At 43.8% G+C, this 20,747-nt stretch overlaps 2 protein-coding genes across 11 annotated transcripts in view; one reads left to right on the plus strand and one right to left on the minus strand.

Annotated features, from left to right (window-relative positions):
• Nucleotides 1-20,747, plus strand: part of CUX1 (cut like homeobox 1) — a gene marked incomplete at both ends in the record, with an annotated part of 307,656 nt that overhangs the window by 191,647 nt on the left and 95,262 nt on the right. For all 10 annotated transcript variants that reach the window (XM_080941110.1, XM_080941102.1, XM_080941104.1 and 7 more), the window contains 2 exons: nt 3,329-3,405; nt 5,962-6,028. In XM_080941110.1, the coding sequence (XP_080797236.1) occupies nt 3,329-3,405; nt 5,962-6,028 (144 nt within the window). The remainder of the gene's footprint in view (nt 1-3,328; nt 3,406-5,961; nt 6,029-20,747) is intronic.
• On the minus strand, nt 1,269-1,607 carry LOC308439567 (non-histone chromosomal protein HMG-14-like; the record flags this gene model as incomplete). The annotated part of the gene is made up of 1 exon (XM_080941422.1): nt 1,269-1,607. Exon 1 carries the CDS (start codon nt 1,557-1,559, stop codon nt 1,269-1,271), a length of 291 nt encoding a protein of 96 aa, XP_080797548.1. The 5' UTR covers nt 1,560-1,607.

Here is a 20,747-nt window from a genome sequence, read left to right on the forward strand (position 1 = left end):
TAAGAGTAGCAGGTACTCTTAGCCACCAACCCCAGCTTTTATCCCCAAGGGTGAACCTTCTATATATGCACAGAGCTTTTACAAATGAATTAAAAGGAAAGATCAGCTTTACTTGCCAGGCATGGGAGTACATGCCAATAGTCCAGTCACAATCGAATGCGTGGGCAGAAAGATGTGTAGTTTATGACCAATCTTGACCACATGAGACCCTGTCCCAACAAACAAACAATAATAAAGCCTTCTGAGAGTTGGCAGAGTCCAATATTTGAGCACACAAAGAGACAGCAATATTGAATTGACTTTACCCAGTGTTGGCAGGAGTTTAAATTGGAGGGTTTTTCATTGGGAAGGTCCTCAATATCTGCCCCCCCCCCAAAAAAATCCAATTGCATATAGCCTGTGACCACTGAAATTGGTCTGTTAGAATTTTGTCCAACTGATTTACTCTCCATATTGGGTAAAACCATAGTTAATGAAATGTTTAGCACAAAGAAGCTAAACAGTCCTAGGTGTCTGTGGTGTTTTGGTTCAGTTGGCTCCTGAGAACGAGGTATATTATCGCAAGTACCCAAACTCTGAAGAGTATTTGTGTTCATGTACACAAATGAAGAGCTACATATTGTTTTTCTTTGAACTTATTCCAGTGATGTTCCAGCCTCAAATGTGGCAAGTTTCCCTAAGACCTCACATAACACCCAAATGTTCATAATCCTCAGTACCAACTCAATTTTATGCCACACACAGAATACACTCAAAATTCCCATCTTTCACAGCACATTGTTACAAATGTTAGGAAAGTGGACTGCCACAACCACAGGCATCGAAGTTCTGACAGGGCAAGGGCCAAAGACTGGTTTTCTTACAAAATGGTTCTACTAGAAACACGGGACCAGATATCACGGAAAATATTCCAGACACGAATACACGACTGAGACCCCAAACCGCCCTTTAGTATGCTTTGTACTGTAAGATATAAAACTAGCCCCCTCTACAAAATGTTATGGTGACCCCCGAGACAGTCACAGCCTCTCCTGATTCATTATCCTGCTATTTTCTGGTTGTACCCAAAAATAAACAACCAGCAAATGATTTTTAACTTCTTAAAAAAACCATTTACACTTAAAAATGGGATGAGGTGGGATTCCCTCACCTTTTAAAAATGTTTCTAGAGCTACTAAAAAACTCGCATTTACAAAATAGTTGATAAAAATATTCCTCTGGATTGTACAAGAAGGGAGGCAGGGACCACTGACAGACGCGATGGATGCTTAGTCGGACTTGGCTTCTTTCTCTTCTTCAGACGCTGGACTCTTGTTTTCCGTCTCTCCATTTTCTGCAGGCAAATCTGTAGTTTGCTGGTCAGCCACTTCAGCCTGTTTGCCCTTTGCTCCCCTCTTCCCTTTTATCTGCACTTTTTTGTCTGCTGCTTTATCCTTTCCTGCAGCCTTTTTCGGCTTCGTGTCCACCTTGGCTGGGGTGGGGGCCGACAGCCTCGCGGAGCGGCGCTTGGGCTCTGCATTCGCCGCTCCATCCGCGCTAACCTTCCTCTTGGGCATCATGGCGGCGCGGAGAGGGAAACGCGTGCGACGCCGGATCTGTCACGGAGCTGCCACCACACGAACTCTATTTTACTTTGCCACACACTGTTTTACTTTGCCCTGTTAACATTACTGTATACATGTATGTTACATGTTACTTGGCAGCACAATATTTGCCAGTCTGTTGTGCACTACTCTATTACTTTGCCTGCCTTGTATGGCACGTAGTCCCCGTGGCCTGTGGTTACTTAGGTACACTGTGCATTGCAGAACAGTACGAGGGAACTCTGAGGAGCAGAGAAAGTAAAAGGACGGCACTTGCTATCCTCTTGTATGTTTTTAAAAACCATGGGGAGCCACCTTTAATTCCAGCACTTGAGAGGCATGGGCACGTGAGTGATTTAAAGGTCTACATAGGGAGTTCCAGGACAGTGGGGCTATTTAGAGAGACTGTTCAAAAACAAAATAGAACAAGCAAAAAAAAAAAAAAAAAAAACTCTTGGGGACTAAAGAGGTAGCTTGTTCGGTAAAATGCTTGCTACACAAGGTTGGGTGTCCCTATAAAAAGAGCTGCACACCTATAGTTCCAGACCTGGGGAATGGAAACAGGTGGACTGGTTTCTAAGACACTCTCCCTACGCAGTCTAGCCAAATCAGTGAGCTTAGGGTCCAGTGAGGGACGTTGTCTCAAAAAAATCAGTGAAGAGACAATTGAGAAGATATTGGCCTCCAGCTTCCACTCCAATGCACCTGCACCTCATACACATGCACACACAGACACATGTGATCATACAATTTTTAAAGTGAGATTTTCTTAAGATGTTTTCCATTTTAACTATGCATATGAATATGTTTGCGTGGGTGTGCAACATGTACCTGTGGAAGCCAGAAGAGGGCACTGAACTTCTGGAGCTACTACACCCAATGTGGGTGCTGGAAAATGAACCCTGAGCTATCTCTTCAGCTCCAGCACACATTCCATTTTATAACAGACAAACATGAAAATATTAGCAAAGCTTTTCTATAGGTGGCAGAAAGTTAGCTGTTATTATTTTTTAAGCTGTCATTTCTCCCTTTCTGTACCCCCAGGTTTATTGTGTTGAGATGTGTTATATTCATATGCTATAAAAAAATAATGAACTTAATTTTAGATTCTTGGGTTTTTTTGGTTTTTTTTTTTTTTTTTTTTTTTTTTTTTTGGTTTTTTTTTTCTTTTTCCTGCAGACACAGAGGAAAGCATGCTATTTCTTGGCTGGGGACTGCATTTGGAGGCCATGGGAATAGTAAACTGCTTTCAGATATTCAGAATCCCCCTCCACGGCCCCCACTGTGGTAGCATTTGTGTTCCACTTTAGAGGAAAGGACAGCTGTCACATCTGTTTAGGATATCCTTTATGCCAACAGATTCCTTTTCTGTGTCAGCAGAATGTAAATGTATCATTCTTCTCCCCAACTTCAGAAAACAATGAGTGTGTGATGATGCTGTTTCGTTTCTTTTCGATGTCCACCATCTCAGAACAAGTTCCATGTAGAAGGACCTTCCACACCAACTGCCAGACATGTCAGATCCCAGGGGCTTCACACCCCATGTTGTATAATATGCACTCACAACACTGAGGTACAGAGATTCAAGCAGCGCTGTGAGGCTGCCTCCAGCTGGGCCTTCCGGAGTTGGGAGAGAGAAGCATGCTGATCAGTGGGGCTTAGGGAACACAACTATCTCAGTAGCCAAAACAAGATGACCAGTTTGGCTTAATTGTCTCTCTCTCTTTTTTAAAAATTCTTTCCAGAAAGCTGCAAGAGACACAGATATCCACCACCTCAAAGCTGGAGGAAGCTGAGCACAAACTCCAGACTCTGCAAACAGGTTTGATGCTCTCCATCCTATAGCAGCCACATGGGAAGTGGGCAAGCATGGGCAGTCTCGTAGCCTGTTCCTAGCCCCTCTGCTACCTGTTGCTCCTGGGGATCCTGCAGTTAGGAGCCTTGAGCTCACACAGTTGAAGCCTGTATCCCAGGCTGCTCTACCTACATTAGTCACTGCACTGATTTCTACATGTGGATGTGGGCGGCTCTCCTGCCTTTTCCCTCCCTGCCCCAGCCATCCTTCCTGTTCTTTCCAACAAACACTTCTAAATCACCAAACTGTCAAGAACTGACATCTCATTTGGAACAATAATGGGGGTGGGGGGCACTTAGCTCTACCCTAAATGAAGTTAAGAACTGCAGTAACAGAACCTTTAAATTCTAAAAGATACCAAAAAAGGTTATACCAAAGTTTGCCTTTCTTTTTTTGTTTCCTTTTCTGAAAAGGAAGCAGCACAGTATCTTTAAATGTGAGGAGAAAAAGGAGATTACATGATGAGCCAACTTAGAACACAAATGTTAGAGGGACAAAAAATAGTCACAAGCAGTTTAACAGTCAAATGAGTAAATGTCCAAAAACTGCAAGCACTAAGCTATGCAGCTCAGCAATGGAGCATTTATTTAGAATTCCCCAGTGAGGGGCTTCAAGTGTGGTTCCACTGGAGAGCACCTGCCTAGCATGGGCAAAACCTTTCGTTCAGTCTTCACATTATACATGCATGTGTGTATATCCATATGTCTACACACTGTTCACTATATAAATATAGAACTTACAAATTCCAGAAAATGAAGAAGCAGTTCAGTAAAAGAGTGAGGGAAGGATTGGGCAGCTCACAGAAGCAATGTATATCATATAGGGGAAGTGCTAATTGTTTTTAGCAATCAGAGATTTGTGAATAAGCCATCAGTGAAAGATGATTTTGCCTATCATATTGTTAGCTCTTTAAAAACAGGTCATGCTATCGTTGCTGAGGCTATAGGAACATGATCACAGGTATAGGAATGGGGATTGCATCTCAAGGGAAAAGGGGAAAAAAGGAACCTCGGGAAATATTTTGATCATCACATTTATGAAGCCAGATGGATTAATGGAATGATGGATGGATGGATGGATGGATGGATGGATGGATGGATGGATGGGATTCATTCTAAGAAATGTGACACTAGACAGTTTTGCTATGGGGATATGACATGGGAATGCTGACAAAGACTGGGGCTGACCAGCCACTCAGTGAGAGGAGATTTTACCTTGTAACCCACTGGCCAGGAACTCATCCTCTGCTTCTGCATGTGCTGTGTCTTGCTCTTCAGTTCAGCCAGTAAACGAAGTTGACAGTCCATAGGTGAGGGTTTTGCTCCTACCACAGAGCATACTATTTTAAAATAAACTTTGGGGTTGTGTGTGTGTGTGTGTGTGTGTGTGTGTGTGTGTGTGTGTGTGTGTGTGTCTGTTTCTGCATGAGTGCAGGTGGCTGCAGAGGCATCAGACCCCTTTAGAGTGGACTTACAGGCAGCTGTGAATTGCTCACCACGAGTGCTGGGAGCCAAACTTGAGTCCTCTGCAAGAGCTTAACTTCTGAACCATCTCTCCATCCCATAGTAAACTTTTTTTCTAATGAGTGCAAGTATCTAAAATAATGACTGAAAGTGTACTAGGGGCTGAGGAGGTCCATAGCACACAACCACAAGGGTCTGAGTGCAACCTCCAGAGCCCATGTGAAAAGCCATGTGTGCTGGAGTATGCTTATAGTCCCAGCATGGAGAGATGGAGACAGGAGGCTCCCTGGATCTCGCCTGAAGTATTATGTGGGAAATGCATAAACTAGTGGCAGAGTTATTTATCGTTGTGGTTAATTACTGTGTGCATGTCTTTACCCAGCTGATAGCACACCAGCAGTTCCATAGGCTTACAAGTCACGTGTGATGATAAGGCTGTATTGCCTTCCAAGGTGGTAGGAATTTTTTCAGCTCTACTGTAATCGTATGTGCCCTCCCTCGTATCCTTGGTCTCTGATGAATGGAGACATCAAGTATGCAACTGCATCTGCAGTTGTGTATAGAAATGGCTTTTGTTGATTTAAAAAAAAAGACATTTAAAAGCTGGAAGTCTATGCAGCAAACCATGGACAGTGGTTCTCTGGGGAAGGAGCTACTTCCAGAGAGATGAGGCAGAGTGAGGGACAGTCTCTTCATTCTGTGTGTCTCTCATCTTTGTGGATTTTTCCCCTTTTACTTGGAGCAATTGGTGTCCTAGCTGGGCTTGATAGCAGACACCTATAATCCCATCACTGGGGAACTGTACCCAGAAAAGTCCAGAATTCAAGGCCAGCCTGAGGTACATGAAACCCCATCTTTAGAAAAGCAATCTAAAGAGATGAAAGGATAGCTCAATCAGGAGAGCACTTATCCAACACTCAAAAACCCTATGCACTGGGTAGGTACAGGCAGATAGGTCATCTTTGGCTAACTAATGAGTTTAAGGCTACCCTGGGCTATGTAGACCCTGTCTTAAACAAGATTGGTGTCTTATATCATGCTTTCTGTCCTTGCCTTTTAGCCCTGGAAAAAACTCGAACAGAATTATTTGACCTGAAAACCAAATATGATGAAGAAACTACTGCAAAGTAAGTGTCCGTGTGATGTCATCCTCTGGTTTTTTGCATTTGGTCAACATGATCCTGCCGTTGATGATCCACAGAAGATGGCTTATGAGATGTTCAACCTTCTGCCATGCCGTCAAGATACAGTATCAGCACAATAAGCCCCTTGCATCAAATCCTTCCCCACTGAAAATTCCCCTCCTCATTACAGAAAAGTCCAGTCTTTGTGCCCCCCCCCAGTGTGTGTGTGTGTGTGTGTGTGTGTGTGTGTGTGTGTGTGTGTGTGTAAATGGCTGTGCATACCACAGTGCACATGGAGAAGTCAGAGGACACCTTTGGGGCATCAGTCCTTGATGAGACAGGTTTGTTTCTTTTTTCTACCCTGCTGTATAGTGTAAGCTAGCTAGCTGGTCTGTGAGCCTCTAGGTGATCCTCCTGTCTCTGCCTCTTATCTCACTGTACAAGGGCTAGGATTACAGATGTGACCGAATCTGGCTTTTTAATTTCTATTATTATATTTTATGGGTTTGAGAGTTTTTACTGTGCATGTGTGTATGAACATATGTATGCATGTGGGTACATATGCTCATGTGTGCACCTGGGTGTGGACGTCAGAGGCTGGTGTCAAGTGTTCTCCTCGGTGGTTCAACACCCTACATATTGAGTCAGGGGCTCTTACTGGCACAGCCACTTGCTTTGTCTGCTGGGTTCAGGCAGCCCACCATGCCGGTCCCGAACTCAGATGGCTACTAGGCTCCGAATCACAGTCCTCCTGCTTGATGGCAAGTGCTGAACTACATCCCCAGTCCTCCTTTCTGTACTCTTCTAAGCAGGGGTCTCACTGTGCTAGTGAGGCTGGTCTCAAATTCATGGGTTCAAGCATCTGCTCCTGAAGTGGCTGGGGCTGTAGGTGTGCTACCATACCTGGTGAGGCTGTGGGACTGGATAGTGCTATCTAGATATAAGGGGTCTGTGAAATAGCCAGTTCACATTGCCTCTTGGAAGACCTGCCATGGTTCTGAAAGGTTTTCATTTCTCTGATTAGAGAGGAGTGAGTAGAGCTGGATGATGACTCAAACTGGGGAGTGCTTGCTTGCAAGCATGAGGACAGACCTGGGTAAAAGCTGGACTTGCTAACTGGGGAGATAGAAACAGGCAGACCCCTGGGGCTCCCTGGCCACCCAACTTACATTGACTGATCCTCAGGACCCAGTGAGAAAGAGAGAGACACCCTGACTTCAAAACTATAAGGAACAGTAGTCATGATTGACCTCTGACCTCCATACTCATGTGAGGACACACACAGAGAGAGAGAGGGAGAGGGAGGGAGGGAGGGGGGAGAGAGAGAGGAAGAAAGGGAGGACCAGAAGAGACTGGGAATGTAGTTCAGTTGAGAAACTGCTTCCCTCTTCTCGGAGCCCTGGATTCATCTGTATCATCACATAAAACCAGGAAAGAGGGGGCAAAAGGACTACCTTAGGAGCCTAAGCTAAAAACAAAACAAAAACACCAGAGAAACCAAAGTGTGGTGGCACGTACCTGTGAACTCTGTTTTGGGGAGGCTGAAGCAAATCCTGATATTCTAAGATCTAGACCAGTCTAACCTATTTAGCAAGGACCTCTCTCCAACTAAATACTGCCTCCTATGCATTCTCTTCCTCTCAGTTCTAGAAAGGACTGTCACCTCATTCTCTGCTTCAGGTGCAACTTCCTTCTATTTGTTAGACCAGACATATTTTTATTCCTATGGATGAGTCTATGGGGAGAAATCTGTTCTGGGATGATCTTAAACATCTCTAAAAAAAACTCAGTAGAATGCTTCAACATGCACTGACAGAGACCCTGGGAAGAGAGTGGGAGACAGAGCAGAATGTAGGCTTGGAGGAAAGGCTTCTGAGAGCAAGCTCCCTGTTCCCCGTACACACTGAGACCTCCAGGGTCTCTCTTGTACAGGGGGTGTAAGAGCAGCTGCATTACTGAGAGACGGTGGAGAGTAATAGAGTATGTGGAGAACCGACCCTGCAAGGACTAGGAATGCTCACAGAAGAGCCCCACATACAGTTCCTGTCATTTTATAGGATGCACACTGCTTGTCAATTATTCAGACCACCGACCAGCCCATTTAAAAAGAAGCCACGGGACTTGAGGATGTAACTCTGCTGATAGGGCACTTGCCCAGGATCCACAAGGCCCTAGGTTTGATCTTCAATACTACAAGAAACAGGTGTGGCAGCACATGCCTCTAACTCCAGCACTTGGCTGAAGGAGGCCAGGAAGAGGAGGAGTTAAAGGTCATTTTCAGCTATATTGTTAGAGGACAAACTGGGCTACCCAAGACCTTTGCGGGGGAAGGGGGTACAGGTCAAAGGCAACAAGGCCACTTGGAGCCCTCCACCCCCATCCCTAACTGCTGCTTTTGCAGTCATTTCAGCTGTGCGTCAGCTGGGACTGCTCGGCTGGCTGTGATAGGGACAGTGGCAGTAAAGTTTTCCATGTGTAGGCTTGAAGCAAAATGTAATTAGCCTTTATGCACAGAACAAGGCCCCATTGATGAGTACAGCTGGTCTTTGTTTGGTCCCATCGCTGAGAGTGGGAGGTAAAGTGTTCTTCTTCATGTTTATTAATGCAAGATTCCGTAGACAAATGGCAAGCACAGTTTAATATTTGTTGGAACACAGGGGGGCTTGCCAAACAGTTGTTGTGTGAGCGGATTGCAGGCCCTCACATTATAACTATTGCTAGGTTAAATAAATGGATTATTTCTGCTTTTTTTTTTAAATGTACCTCCCCCTCAAATGGTCACCCTGGAGTCCCATTCTCCCTTTGTCCCATAGCAAATGCATATGTAGCACCTTAAGGACCTTAAAGTGGCATCTTAGGAAGTCTGTCAGCATGGATTTTACTGTTCTCACTGTTCCCTGAGGCTGTCTTCAGTAGGCAGTAGCCATCACCCTGAGAGGAGCCTGATGCTCATACCGCCACCCACTTCTCTCCACCTGTGCTGCATAGTTGTTTGATTCTTCTAAAATGTGTGTGTGTGTGTGTGTGTGTGTGTGTGTGTGTGTGTGTGTGTGTGTGTGTGTGTAACCCATGGATGGATCTCAGGTCACCAGGCTTGGCAGAAAAGCGCTTTTATCCACCAAGCTCTGTACCCAGCCCTAGGCTTATTGTTTCAGTTTTCCCTCTGCAGTGGGCCTGGGGTTGAGAAGGAGGGCCATGGAACACCTTCCAGACCACCAGGGCAGAGTTCAGTGAACATGATGAAATGCTCTATCCCTTCCAGCTAAGGTAGAGGCTGGAGGTGTGGCTCGGTTGCTGTAGTCCTAGCCTAGCTGGCAAGAGGGAAGGAAGCCCTGGAATTAGAAGGCCAAATCACAGGTTAAAACCATCCGGACTACAATGCAACCTTGAGGCCAGCCTAGGCTACGTAAAATCCTGTCTCATAAAACTAAGAAATCAATCTTATAAAAAAGGTGAGTGTAGTGTAATAAAGTGTTTGCCCGATATATTCAAGGTGCTGGGTTCAGTTCCCTCTCCCACCATGGAATAAAGAGGAAGAGGAACAAATCCTAAGGCAAACATAATCTTTCTATATCTAAGGTTACTCTAAGTTACTCCCTAACTTTCCTACCAGAAAATGTCAAATTTCTTATACTTCTGCATGTTGTATTCCTCACCTCTGCTTGTATTTACAAAAAGGGCATTATATATGCAAATATTTCTATAATACATTACAAAAGCAACATTGACGAGGAAATGCTTGGGTTCATTTCAGAGTCTATTCTTTGTACAGTATCTGACAAGTGTGTATCATATCCTGCAGCATGCTCTGAAAGAGACAAGACTTTTTGTCAGTCAGTAGCTGATTGCTCAGAGAACCCAAACTCTGATTTGCAGGCATGGGGACCTCCGTGCTCCATCAGAGGACAAGGAGGCAGGAATTGAAAGATGAAGCCAGGGGCTCCCAGCATGACTATCCCATGGGAAGTATGAGTGCATGCTGATGAGCAAAGGTAGCAGCTGCCTGTGTGCAGATGTTTCTGGTGGACTTTAATGCATGGTGGATTTTAAATATCACCACACTTGCTGTTTGTGGCAGTCACTGAGAAAACCTATATACTGTGTTAACTGCATGAATGAGGCATGGAAAGGTAGTGCCCAAGCAGGCTGCTGTCTCCTCCATTCAGCTCAAAGTAAAGCGCTATTCTATGCCTAGTACCCAACAAGTCCAGTAAGGAGCATTAAATTCTCCACAACGAGAGACACGAAAAGCTATTTGCCATGTGTCCACTAGGAACTGAGCCTAGGTTCTCTGGAAGAGCAATCAGTACTTTTAACTGCTGAGCCTTCTCTCCAGCTGCCACACCTCCCTTTTGTTTGTTTGCTTGCTTGCTTGTTTATCAGTGTTATTGTGAGACAGAGTTTCACTGAGTAGCCTTGGCCATCCTGGAACTCACTGTGTAAACCAGGTCTTAAACGTGAAGATCCACCTAACTTTGCCTCTGCCTCCTGAATACTGGGATTAAAAACATAAACATGTACTGCATATCCAGCTTTTGCAGGAGTGAGGAGGCATCTCATTCTGTAGCCCAGGCTGGTTCTGAACATTACGTAGTAGCGAAGGCTGGCTGTGATCCTCCTTATACATATACCTCAGTAAGCTTGGAAAGACCAAAGGGAGATATCCTGAAACCTCAGCAGCACTCTCCCATGTCTCTTTAAGAATGTAATTGTTCTCCATTTTTCTCATGTGTCATCAGTTTCCAGTATGAGTTGCTGTAATTAACAGAAGCAAATCCTGTCTAATTTTTGAGGGTTTGGACCCAAATAAAGAGTTCAGTGGGACCTGTCTTATTTCCAGAGACATTAGTGCATTTGGTAGGATTCCACTCCATGCATAAGGGTTCTGCTTCAAATCTAAAACTCAGTGTCAGTGAGACTCCAGGGGCTTTCCTGTTCCAGTCTCCTGGGATGGAACTGGAAAGAATAGGTTGGCTTCTTGTGTCGAAGATACTTGGACCAGTAGATACTTGATTATTACTGTGTGTATCTTTGTGTACAAGCCTGTGCCTGTGTAGTTAGAAAACAACCTGTCTGTCTTTTCTCAGGTGACCACCCCACACACACACTCTAATTTTTTCAGACAAAGCTTTTTACTATCCTAGAACTTACCAAGTGAGCTGTACTAGCTGAACTACAAGATCAGGATCAGCCTCTGTCTACCTTACCAGAGCTCAGAATTCAAGTGTACACCATCATGTCCAGCTCTTTCTTATTGTGGGTTCTGGGTATTTTACTTGGTCCTCATATCAGAACAGCAAGCTCTTTACCAAATAACTGAACCATCTCCCCAGCCTATCTACATTTTGAAATTTGAATTAGTTGCCATTTAGTTGCTGGTATTATGGGGACCAAAAGTTCATATTCAAACTATTCCAGGACTGTTAAAACCTTAATAAGCATGTCCCTTGAAGTTTACTATGAAATCCAGGCTATGTACACCTTTAATCTCAGCACTCTGAAGACAGAGGCGATGGGTCTCTGAGTTTAAGGTCAACTTGGTCTACATAGGAGTTCCAGTATACCCAGGGCTTCATAGAGAGACTGTGTCTCAAAAGCCAGTTCTTTCATGAATGATGGTGTCACCCCTGGGCAAGTAGTTGTAAACAAAAGCAGGCTAAGCAAGCCAGTAAGCAGTATCCTCAGTGGTTCAATTCCTGCCTCGAGATCCTGCCCGACTTCCCTTCAGAATGAACTCTAAGCTGTAAGATGAAATAAACCCTTTCCTTGCCAAGTTGCTCTTGGTCACAGTAACCAAGAAGCAAACTAATATAGTCAGTAATCCCACAGTAACTCTAACTTAGCGTGGAAATGTCATATTTGTGCTGGACCCATGTTTTGAAGTGTGAACAATTCAACGTATGGGTTTTGCTAGCTCACCATGATGGATTCTGCAGTGGCAGGAAGATGTACAGAAGACCCAGTATTCAGAATCCTGGTGAGCTCCAGATGCATCTGCCATGGAGAATTCAGGTCTTCAGGGCTGGTTACATTAAATCAAGAGAGAAACTGGATAGTTGGACACCCACGAAGGACAAGAAGGACCCTCATTCTAAGATAGCTTGTAAGAAACTTTGTAGGTGCATGCATGTGTATCCGTGCATGCTGTGGACTACCTCAGTTGTTCCTCAGAAATCATCCACGTTGGTTTTTAAGACAGTCTCTCAGTGACCTGGAACTTGTCAACAAGTCCTCGGAATCCACTGTCTACATCTCCCCCTCACTTAAGAAACTTTTAGAAAGCAGAATGAAATGTTTCCTAGAGGAAAGCCAGAGCCGAGCCAGATAATTGAGCTCATTGTTTTCCTTCACGGCTTGTTTGCCCTTTCATTCTCTTCCTAAGGTGCTAGATGTTGAGGAATGTCTCCATTTGCCATAAAGACAGTGGGGTGTCTCATATTTCCCCAGCCAGACCGCCAGTTCTGAAGCGAGCCTGCAGAATGAATTTTTAATGCTGAACGTTATGGCATCGCTCTTGTAGCCAGCCGCATTGCTCTCCAGAGCCTACAGATTTAATGCTTGGGTGAGCAGAGTGTGGACTGGGGGGCATTCGGCGCAGTGAGAATTAACCCCCCAACAACCACAGTGCTGCCCTCCTATCTGCAGAAAGATAACCCTAAGGAGTCAAAGGGAAAAATTAAAACTCTCTAGTGTTCAAAATATTCTCCCAACAGCCTGGAGCACGAAGCAGGGCAGTCTCTGAATCGTATCAGACAGTGTGTATTTTTACCTTTTCACTTTTTTAACTGCGACTGTTCTTACTTGGATGTATTTCTGTGATCTTTCCACCCTTAAAAAAGCTTTACAATTTGCAAGGTTTACAGAATATACAGAAGACTGGAGACTCTCCAGTTCCTATGAAAAGCCCAAATGGAATCAGAAGTCCAGAACTGGTCGCTAACAATGGGAAGAGGACCATTCGTATTCACAGGCTAATTCTGGTTTAGGCCATATGGTTGATTTGTTATTTTCCCCTCAGGATCTTTATATATTTTTGAAGTTTTCAAAATTAAGAAGAACAAGTTGTATATAAAAATTATTCAAGCCTAAATAAGTTGGAGTAGGGTGGCATCTTCAACAAGCAGCAGGACAAATGGCTGAAAATATACATAATAAGCTAAGGCTGCGCTCTGTACCAATTAAAGCCTTGATGTCTTAAATATAAATGGAAAAGAAATCATGAAAACACAAAGACGGATTTTGGGTGGGGATTTATATAATAAGTGGATGGGAGAGCCTTTTTTAAGCATGATGCCAAAAGTAGAAAACCTATGGGATATTCAGAGCTTTCTGGAGGTGGAGGGTGGACGGGATATAAGAGTGATATGAGGATGGATAAAACACTTACAGTGTGTAAGTAGAAAATGCCTAATAGATATTTCCTGCAAAGCCATAACAAAACATTAGAGGTTAGTGGGTGGGTGGGTGGGTAAGGTGAGTGCATAGAGGGAGTGGATGCATGAAATGAATCAGTGGATAGACATGGATGAACTATTTACAATGTATTAGACAGATACAGGTTAATATGTATTTCTTATAAAACAGTAAGAAAAGCTTGTAGATGGATAAATTAGATGAACGAGATAATGGATGGATGGAAATAAGATGAATGAAGGTGGGTGGGTGGGTGGCAGAAAGGGTGAATGGAGGGCATCTCAAACTGCCTTCCAGAGCTTCCCTCTTCCCTACAGGCAGCTTTCCTTCTGTCTGTGATTTCTGTCCCCTCCACTAGAAATGCATTATTTTCCCTCATTCCAGAAGCCAAGGGTCCATCTTGACTGTCTGCTACCCTGCTGTCTAGTCCATCTCAGTCTCTTGCCCATAACTGTCTTCATTCCTTATTTCTTAGCTCCACTACCACCACCATAATCTGGGCTTTTTCCTCTCAGCATCACTCTGCCATACCTTGTCTCCCCCTGCCAGTTTCTCCCTGGATGAATCCAGGAATCTGCTAAAAGTGTACAAAATATAATAATCCTGTTCCAAGCTGCTCTGCTAAAGATCCTCCCCCCTTTTCTTTCTGCCCCCAAGGACAGTCCCAGATCATAGTCCTTTGCACAGGACACTTCACAGTACAGTTGTGTCCCATGCCAAAGCCAGAACTATAGAATCCCTGCCCATCCATACAGGTGTGCTCCAACTCCAGATGTCCCCCTTCCTGTCTGCTTAGCATGGGGTCTATGGAGAGATCTGATCCTGGGCCCAGAAGTACATCTTTATAACTGTTAATGTTCGAGTGTGGCGTAGTGACTTCCCCTGTTGTGAAGGCCATCAGCAATCCAGGGTGGTTTCCGATGTGGGCCTTGTCTGTTGGCACTATCAGGCTTTCCTTTCACGTCCAGTCACATCACACAGTCTGGGGCTCAGCACCACTTCAGTGATCTGCCACCACTCATGTTATTTGCTCCCCACTGAAGGACACAAAATTTGAATATCCTGTAATATCACATTAGCTGTTCTTGGAAGTAATTGTTGTTCTTAGCAAATGAATATATGATACATTGTAGGGCTAGGCCTGTAACTGAGTGGGTAGAGTGCATACCCTCCTGGTCAGGAGCCCCTGATTCAACTCCTACTGTTGCATAAATTGTAGTGTGTAATTCTGGCAGTGAGAGTCAAGGTCATCCTTGCCTGCATAGCAAGTTAGCCTAGCCCTACATGAGCCCCTGTCTGTAAACTAATATTTCCAGAATCATGTTTGAGTGACATGTGGCATTTGCACACTTATAATCCCAGGTTTGAGGGGCTGAGACAGGAGGATTGTGAGATCAGGGCCCGTGGTTACAGGTAGGCAGCACCACACCAAGCCCAGTCCTCATATTAGAACCCAATTTGTCTAATGTTTTCATGGTACAAGTCAGACATAAGGACTTACACATCTCTGGCTTCTTTCTGCCCATAATTTCACTCCATCTGCCTAGATCTTTATCATGGTAAGGGCTTTAGTTTCTGTGTCTGTGCATTGTCACTTTATCAAGTTTTATAAATATGCTCAGACAGTAAATTTACCCTTATTTATATTTAATGTACCTGCAAATACAGAATGTCATCATTAGCTTTCTTTCTATAGGCATTTTGAAATTTGTTTTTCTGTAGATAGAACATATATACCTCATTGTTCTAATTCCTCCATTTTTTTTTTGTTTTGGGGGGTTATTTTGTTTTGTTTTAAGATTTATTCATTTTATGTATATGAGTACACTGTCGCTGTGTTCAGACACATCAGAAGAGGGCATCAGATCCCATTACAGATGGTTGTGAACCACCATGTGGTTGCTGGGATTTGAACTCAGGACCTCTGGAAGAGCAGTCAGTACTCTTAACCACTAAGCCATCTCTCTAGCCCTGTCCATATTTAATAATTATATCCCAATTGTATATCATTTATTTTATTTTCCAGATATTTACAATTGGCATATGGGAATTTGTTTTTTAGAGGTTTTTTTGTTTGTTTTTGTTTTGTTTTGTTTTTGTTTTTGTCTTTACAAAAAAAAAGCCAAACAGAAAACCAACAAACCATGAAGGTTTACTGACTTTATCTCTAACAACCTATTTACTAAAGTGAATTAATTGCTTGGCAACTGTATGGTAGTGATTTTTTTTAAAAAACCTTTTATGACAACAGGAAGAGATGTTGTTTTGTTTTCAAACGATTTCTCATGTATCTCAGGCTGAACTCGAACTTGCTATGTAGCTGAGAATGACCTAGGTTTCTCACCCGTGATAACCTCCTGGTGTATTTCAGAGTTTCTGGATTAACTCACCATCTGAATATCCAGGTCTTCTCGGCTAACGTACAGTCTCTTACTGAGACTTACTCTTGGTGAGCCCATACAGTGCTGCAATCACATGCCCCATCCAAATAGCAGCAAATTATACCACATTGCCTTAACTCTCCCTCTGCAGTGAGACCTATCTTTTCTAGATTCCTATCAGTGAATTCTCAAAGTTATTTAGACTTGTTTTTCGGGGGGGGGGGGTGATTTTTAAATAAAAGGGTGTTGTGTAGTCTAGACTAGACTTATTGGATGCTGGCCTGCCTTCACTTCCTTAACGCTAGGGTTACAGGTGTGTTCTACTACAGAGGACCTTTTCTAACAATCTTCTTGTAGTTGGCAGAAAAATCATCTTGATAATAACTCTTTGAACCCTGGTATGAAATCTGTAACAGGTCCCAGGAGATAACCCCCACTTACTTGTCACTGGATTATTTTCAACACTTTACCTTTTTTTGTAAACACAGAAATGTGTGGTCTGGGTATTCGGGGTCCTTCTTTAAGTATCTTTAAAAAATGACTGAATTCAGTTTCCTGCCCAGGGCCACAGTGGCATTCTTCAATGGTGATCAAAAGCATAAGCCAGGAGCTGGCAAAGGCTCAGCAGGCCACGGTCCCGGCCCTGCAAGCCTGATGATCTGAGCTTGACCCCTGGACCATAAAGATAGAAGGAGAGTCAACTGCCTGCAGTTCTCGTCTAACCACCATATACATACCTTGGCACAGCATACTGCAGTCTCATACATCCACACAATATAGCAACAACAACAATAATACTTGGAATTGTAAAAGTTAAAAGTTAAAACCACCAACAACAAAAAGATAGCCTAATATGACCAAAGGTTTGATATATTTCCTGACCTGTGGAGAGATTATATCAACCAAGGTTATCCAGCTATAAAGGAAATCAGGGAAGATTATGACTTACCAATTAAGACTCCCTTCCGAAGGCTGAGCGTGGTAGCACACGCCTTTAATCTCAGCACTCAGTAGGCAGAGTCAGGCAGATCTCTGACTTCAAGGCCAGCCCGATCTATATAGATCCAGTTCCGGGATAGCCAGGACTACACAGAGAAACCCTATCTCAAAACACACAGACACACACATACATGCCACACACACACACACACACACACACACACACACACACACACACACACACACATATATATATATATATATATATGCTGATAAAAATAAATTTTAAAAGAGATGGTGAGATGGCTCAGCAGTTAAAACATTTGCCACACCCAGAACCCAAGAAGGAAAGACACATACTTGCATACTCCCCCCTCCCCCCTCCTCTCTCTCTCTCTCTCTCTCTCTCTCTCTCTCTCTCTCTCTCTCTCTCTCCATAAAGTTTTCAAAAGGGGATAAAGATATAGACATATGCACATTAGAGTAGAATCTGGGACTTAAAGGGGAAGGTGACTTTTTAAGGCTCAGATTTGTACACAAAGCTCTATCATTTAACAACCTGGTGGCCAAGCCATTTCCCTCCACATGATAGTTTATTGTTTGGGTGTTTTTTAAGAGCATGGAATTGCTACAATGCCCTGATTTACTGTATGCTTGACTCCAAGGGAAAACTTTATATTGCAATTAACCTTTCTATTTTTTTCCTTCCACCGGAGTATTGTGGACTTCCTCTGTGGTATTTTAGTGATTAGACAGGATGGAGGGCATCCTTTACAGATGTGAGGCCAAATTCGATGAGGTCAGACTGAGGGGAAGGGATGGGCTGTGTGGGGCCAGTGAGTCTGCCCCAGCTAACCTGTCTGACACTTCCCAAGTAGAATAGGAACCTCTGAATTATTCATTTCCAAGTTACCCTACAAAGCCACTTCTATGATGCCCCAGTGCGGACTTTCAGTGTCAGCTAGAGGAAGAAGGCTTTCTTTCCTACAATTGTTCTGCAGTTCTCCAGGCCTGCTTGTGCATTTTTACTTCCCAGTCCTTCACCTAGGGGTGAAGAACCCCATCTTAGAACTTTAGGGCAGGGCCGTGAAAGGGCTGTGGGAGCCTCACGTCACTGTGCGTGTAATTCTTTAAACTCGTGTGAAAGAGGCTGTGAAGGAGCCAGGAAGTGGTCTTGGACTTGGGCTGAGGTATGGGGTCAGGATGGGGTAGCAGGGGTGGAGAACAATAGATAACCGGTGTTCAGCTGTAAGGTTGGGCTTTGTTGTTGTTGTTGTTGTTGTTGTTTTGGTTTTTTATTCTTCGCTTCTGCCACTCACCCTGTTGTTCACAGTTCCCATGCCAGCATAGTGCTTAGGGGAGAAGGAGGTAATTAGAGGCCCTTGCATCCTGAAGTAAGAGCAGTGTTCATCCTAGACCCATGGCTCCCTGTGTCCTTGAATGGGTCATCAACTGTTTCCCACAGGCCTGTCTCCTCACCAAGGCAGAGGCCTCCTTTATGGTGCAGAAAACGCTCGGGAAGGAGGTACCAGGCCAACAGCCACATGAATTCTTATGAGCCTGGCCTGCACCTGCTGACCCACAGGTTAGTCCCACCCACTTAGGACACTTAAGGAGAGTACTTCATGAGCAGCTACAAGCAGCACAATGAGGGTGCTTAGATCCCACTGCTAAGAAATCTTAGCAAAGCCAAGGATTATTCACTGCATACTGAAGGAGTCTGTTAAAAATTTTGATTGTGCACATGTGGTTATGGTGGTATTTGCCTATAATCCCAGGAAGGTGGAGACAAGAGAATCAGGATTTCAAGGTCAAGTTTAAAGCCAGTCTGTGCTACTTGAGACCCTGTGTTCTAAAGATAAAAAGTAAGTAAAAACTTTTAGGAAAGTGAAAAGCAATGTTGGGAAAGAAGCATGTTCCTTGAGTGCTCTGTACCATCCATCCAGCCCTACAGTAGAGCCCAGCCGCTCAGACATCGGACTCCAGAGCTCAAAACTCACAGGTCAGCTTTGCCACCTACAGCCACAGTGGCTGGTAGGCTGAAAGGAACTGTGCAATTCAAGGGGACACAATGTTGTGGGAATAGAAAAGGCCCACAAACTATGAGAAGCTGCCAGGGAGCCAGGCCATAGGCAAAAGCATAAGTAGGCACCCGTGGATGTGGGTATTGTAGCCACATGCCTGTTACCAGATCAGTGTGAATGCCCCTTGTCTTCAGAGAGGAGCTTCAGAAATGATTCTTTTTTTTTTTTTTAAGATTTATTTATTCATTTAATGTATATGAGTACCCTGTTGCTGTCCTCAGACACACCAGAAGAGGGCATCAGATCCCATTACAGATGGTTGTGAGCCACCATATGGTTGCTTGGAATTGAACTCAGGACCTCTGGAAGTGCAGTCAGTGCTCTTAACCGCTGAGCCATCTCTCTAGCTCCAGAAATGATTCTTGAGACACAGCAAGGTAGCTTAGCACCTTCTGCCAAGCCTGCCAACCTGTTCAAACCCCCAGGACCTATGTGATAGGGGAGAACCCACTCCAACAGTGGTCCTCTTGCATGTACATAAGTAGTAAATCTAATGTGATAAAAAATTGTGAAAGTCTTTACTTATTTCATGTCTGTCCTACACACATGTAAGGTGTGTATGAAAAAGTCAGAGGACAGCATTTGAGAGCCCATTTCCTCTTTCTACCACATGGGTCCTGAAGATGGAACTCAGGTTGTCAAAGTTAGCAGCAGGTACTGAGACAGCTCTCCAGCCCTAAGAAAATGTTTTTATAACTTCATCTACTCAAGATTACAAAAGAAACCAAAGGCCATGCCCATGTATAAATATTTATATAAAAATACTAAATAAGGTATTAGCAACCAGACCTGAAAGCTCACTAAATGCCTGATACACCACAGCCAGATGGGAACAAGTGGCAGCTTGTATAATTTATCGTATTAGCAGGTCAGAGAAGAAAATCCATTTCATTAGCTACATAAATGCTTAAGACGCACTTAAAGAAGTCAATACTCATCTTTTATTAAAAAGTCATAATAAGGTAAGAGATAGGTGTTTTATTAACAAGATCTAAATGTAGATAGTTAAGGCCAAAAAAACAGCAATATAGTGACTTGTGAAATAATGAGTTAACAGTTAAGATCCACTCGAGGTAAGGGTCTCCTCACTGTTGTCTTAGTTAGAATTAGAATTGCTGTGAGCAAGCACCACGTCCAAAAGCAACTTGGGGAGGAAACGGTTTATTTGGCTTTGTATATATTCAGTCACAGTCCATTTAAGGAAGCCACGGTGGGGCTGATGCAGAGGCCATGGAGAAGCTCGTCTTCTTGCCTGCTCCTCATGGTTTTCTCTTGTTATCCTGGGAACACCAGCTCAGGGGTGGCACACCACAATGAATTAGCCAATGACTGAAGCTTAAGTGTCAAATTAAAATAAAACTAGCCATCAGCCAGTATGGAATGTTATAGAAATATATACCAGTATGATTCCACCTCCCCCTCATGCATGCGTGCATTCATTGTGTGTGTATGTGTGTAATCACATACATGTGAGTGTTTATGTAGAGGTCAGACTCCAACCACCTTCTTTTGGGGGTTTTGTTTGTTTGTTTTAGGGGGTTTTTTGGGGGTTTTTTGTTTTGTTTTGTTTTGTTTTGTTTTTGAGACAGTCTCTCCTTTTATCCTGGAGCTTGCCACTTCAGCTAAACAAGATGGACAGTAAGTCTCAGGATGTGTCTGTCTCTCTGCCTTTCCCTTACTGGGATTCCATGTGCCTGCTACCTTGTCCAGCCTTTTTCATGTGGGTTCTGAGGATCCAACTCAGGTCCTCATGCGTGCAAAGGAAGCACTTTACCAACCGCGCTATCTTCCCACTCCAATGAGCTTCCCTAGGTAAAAAAGCAAGAAGTATTACGGGGATACCAGCAGATTCTTTGCTCTCCTCATATACAGATAAGGGCTTAGGATACTGTGAAAGGCCACTGG

The sequence above is a fragment of the Micromys minutus genome (assembly GCF_963924665.1).
Source record: "Micromys minutus genome assembly, chromosome: 29".
NCBI classification, from domain to species: domain Eukaryota; kingdom Metazoa; phylum Chordata; class Mammalia; order Rodentia; family Muridae; genus Micromys; species Micromys minutus.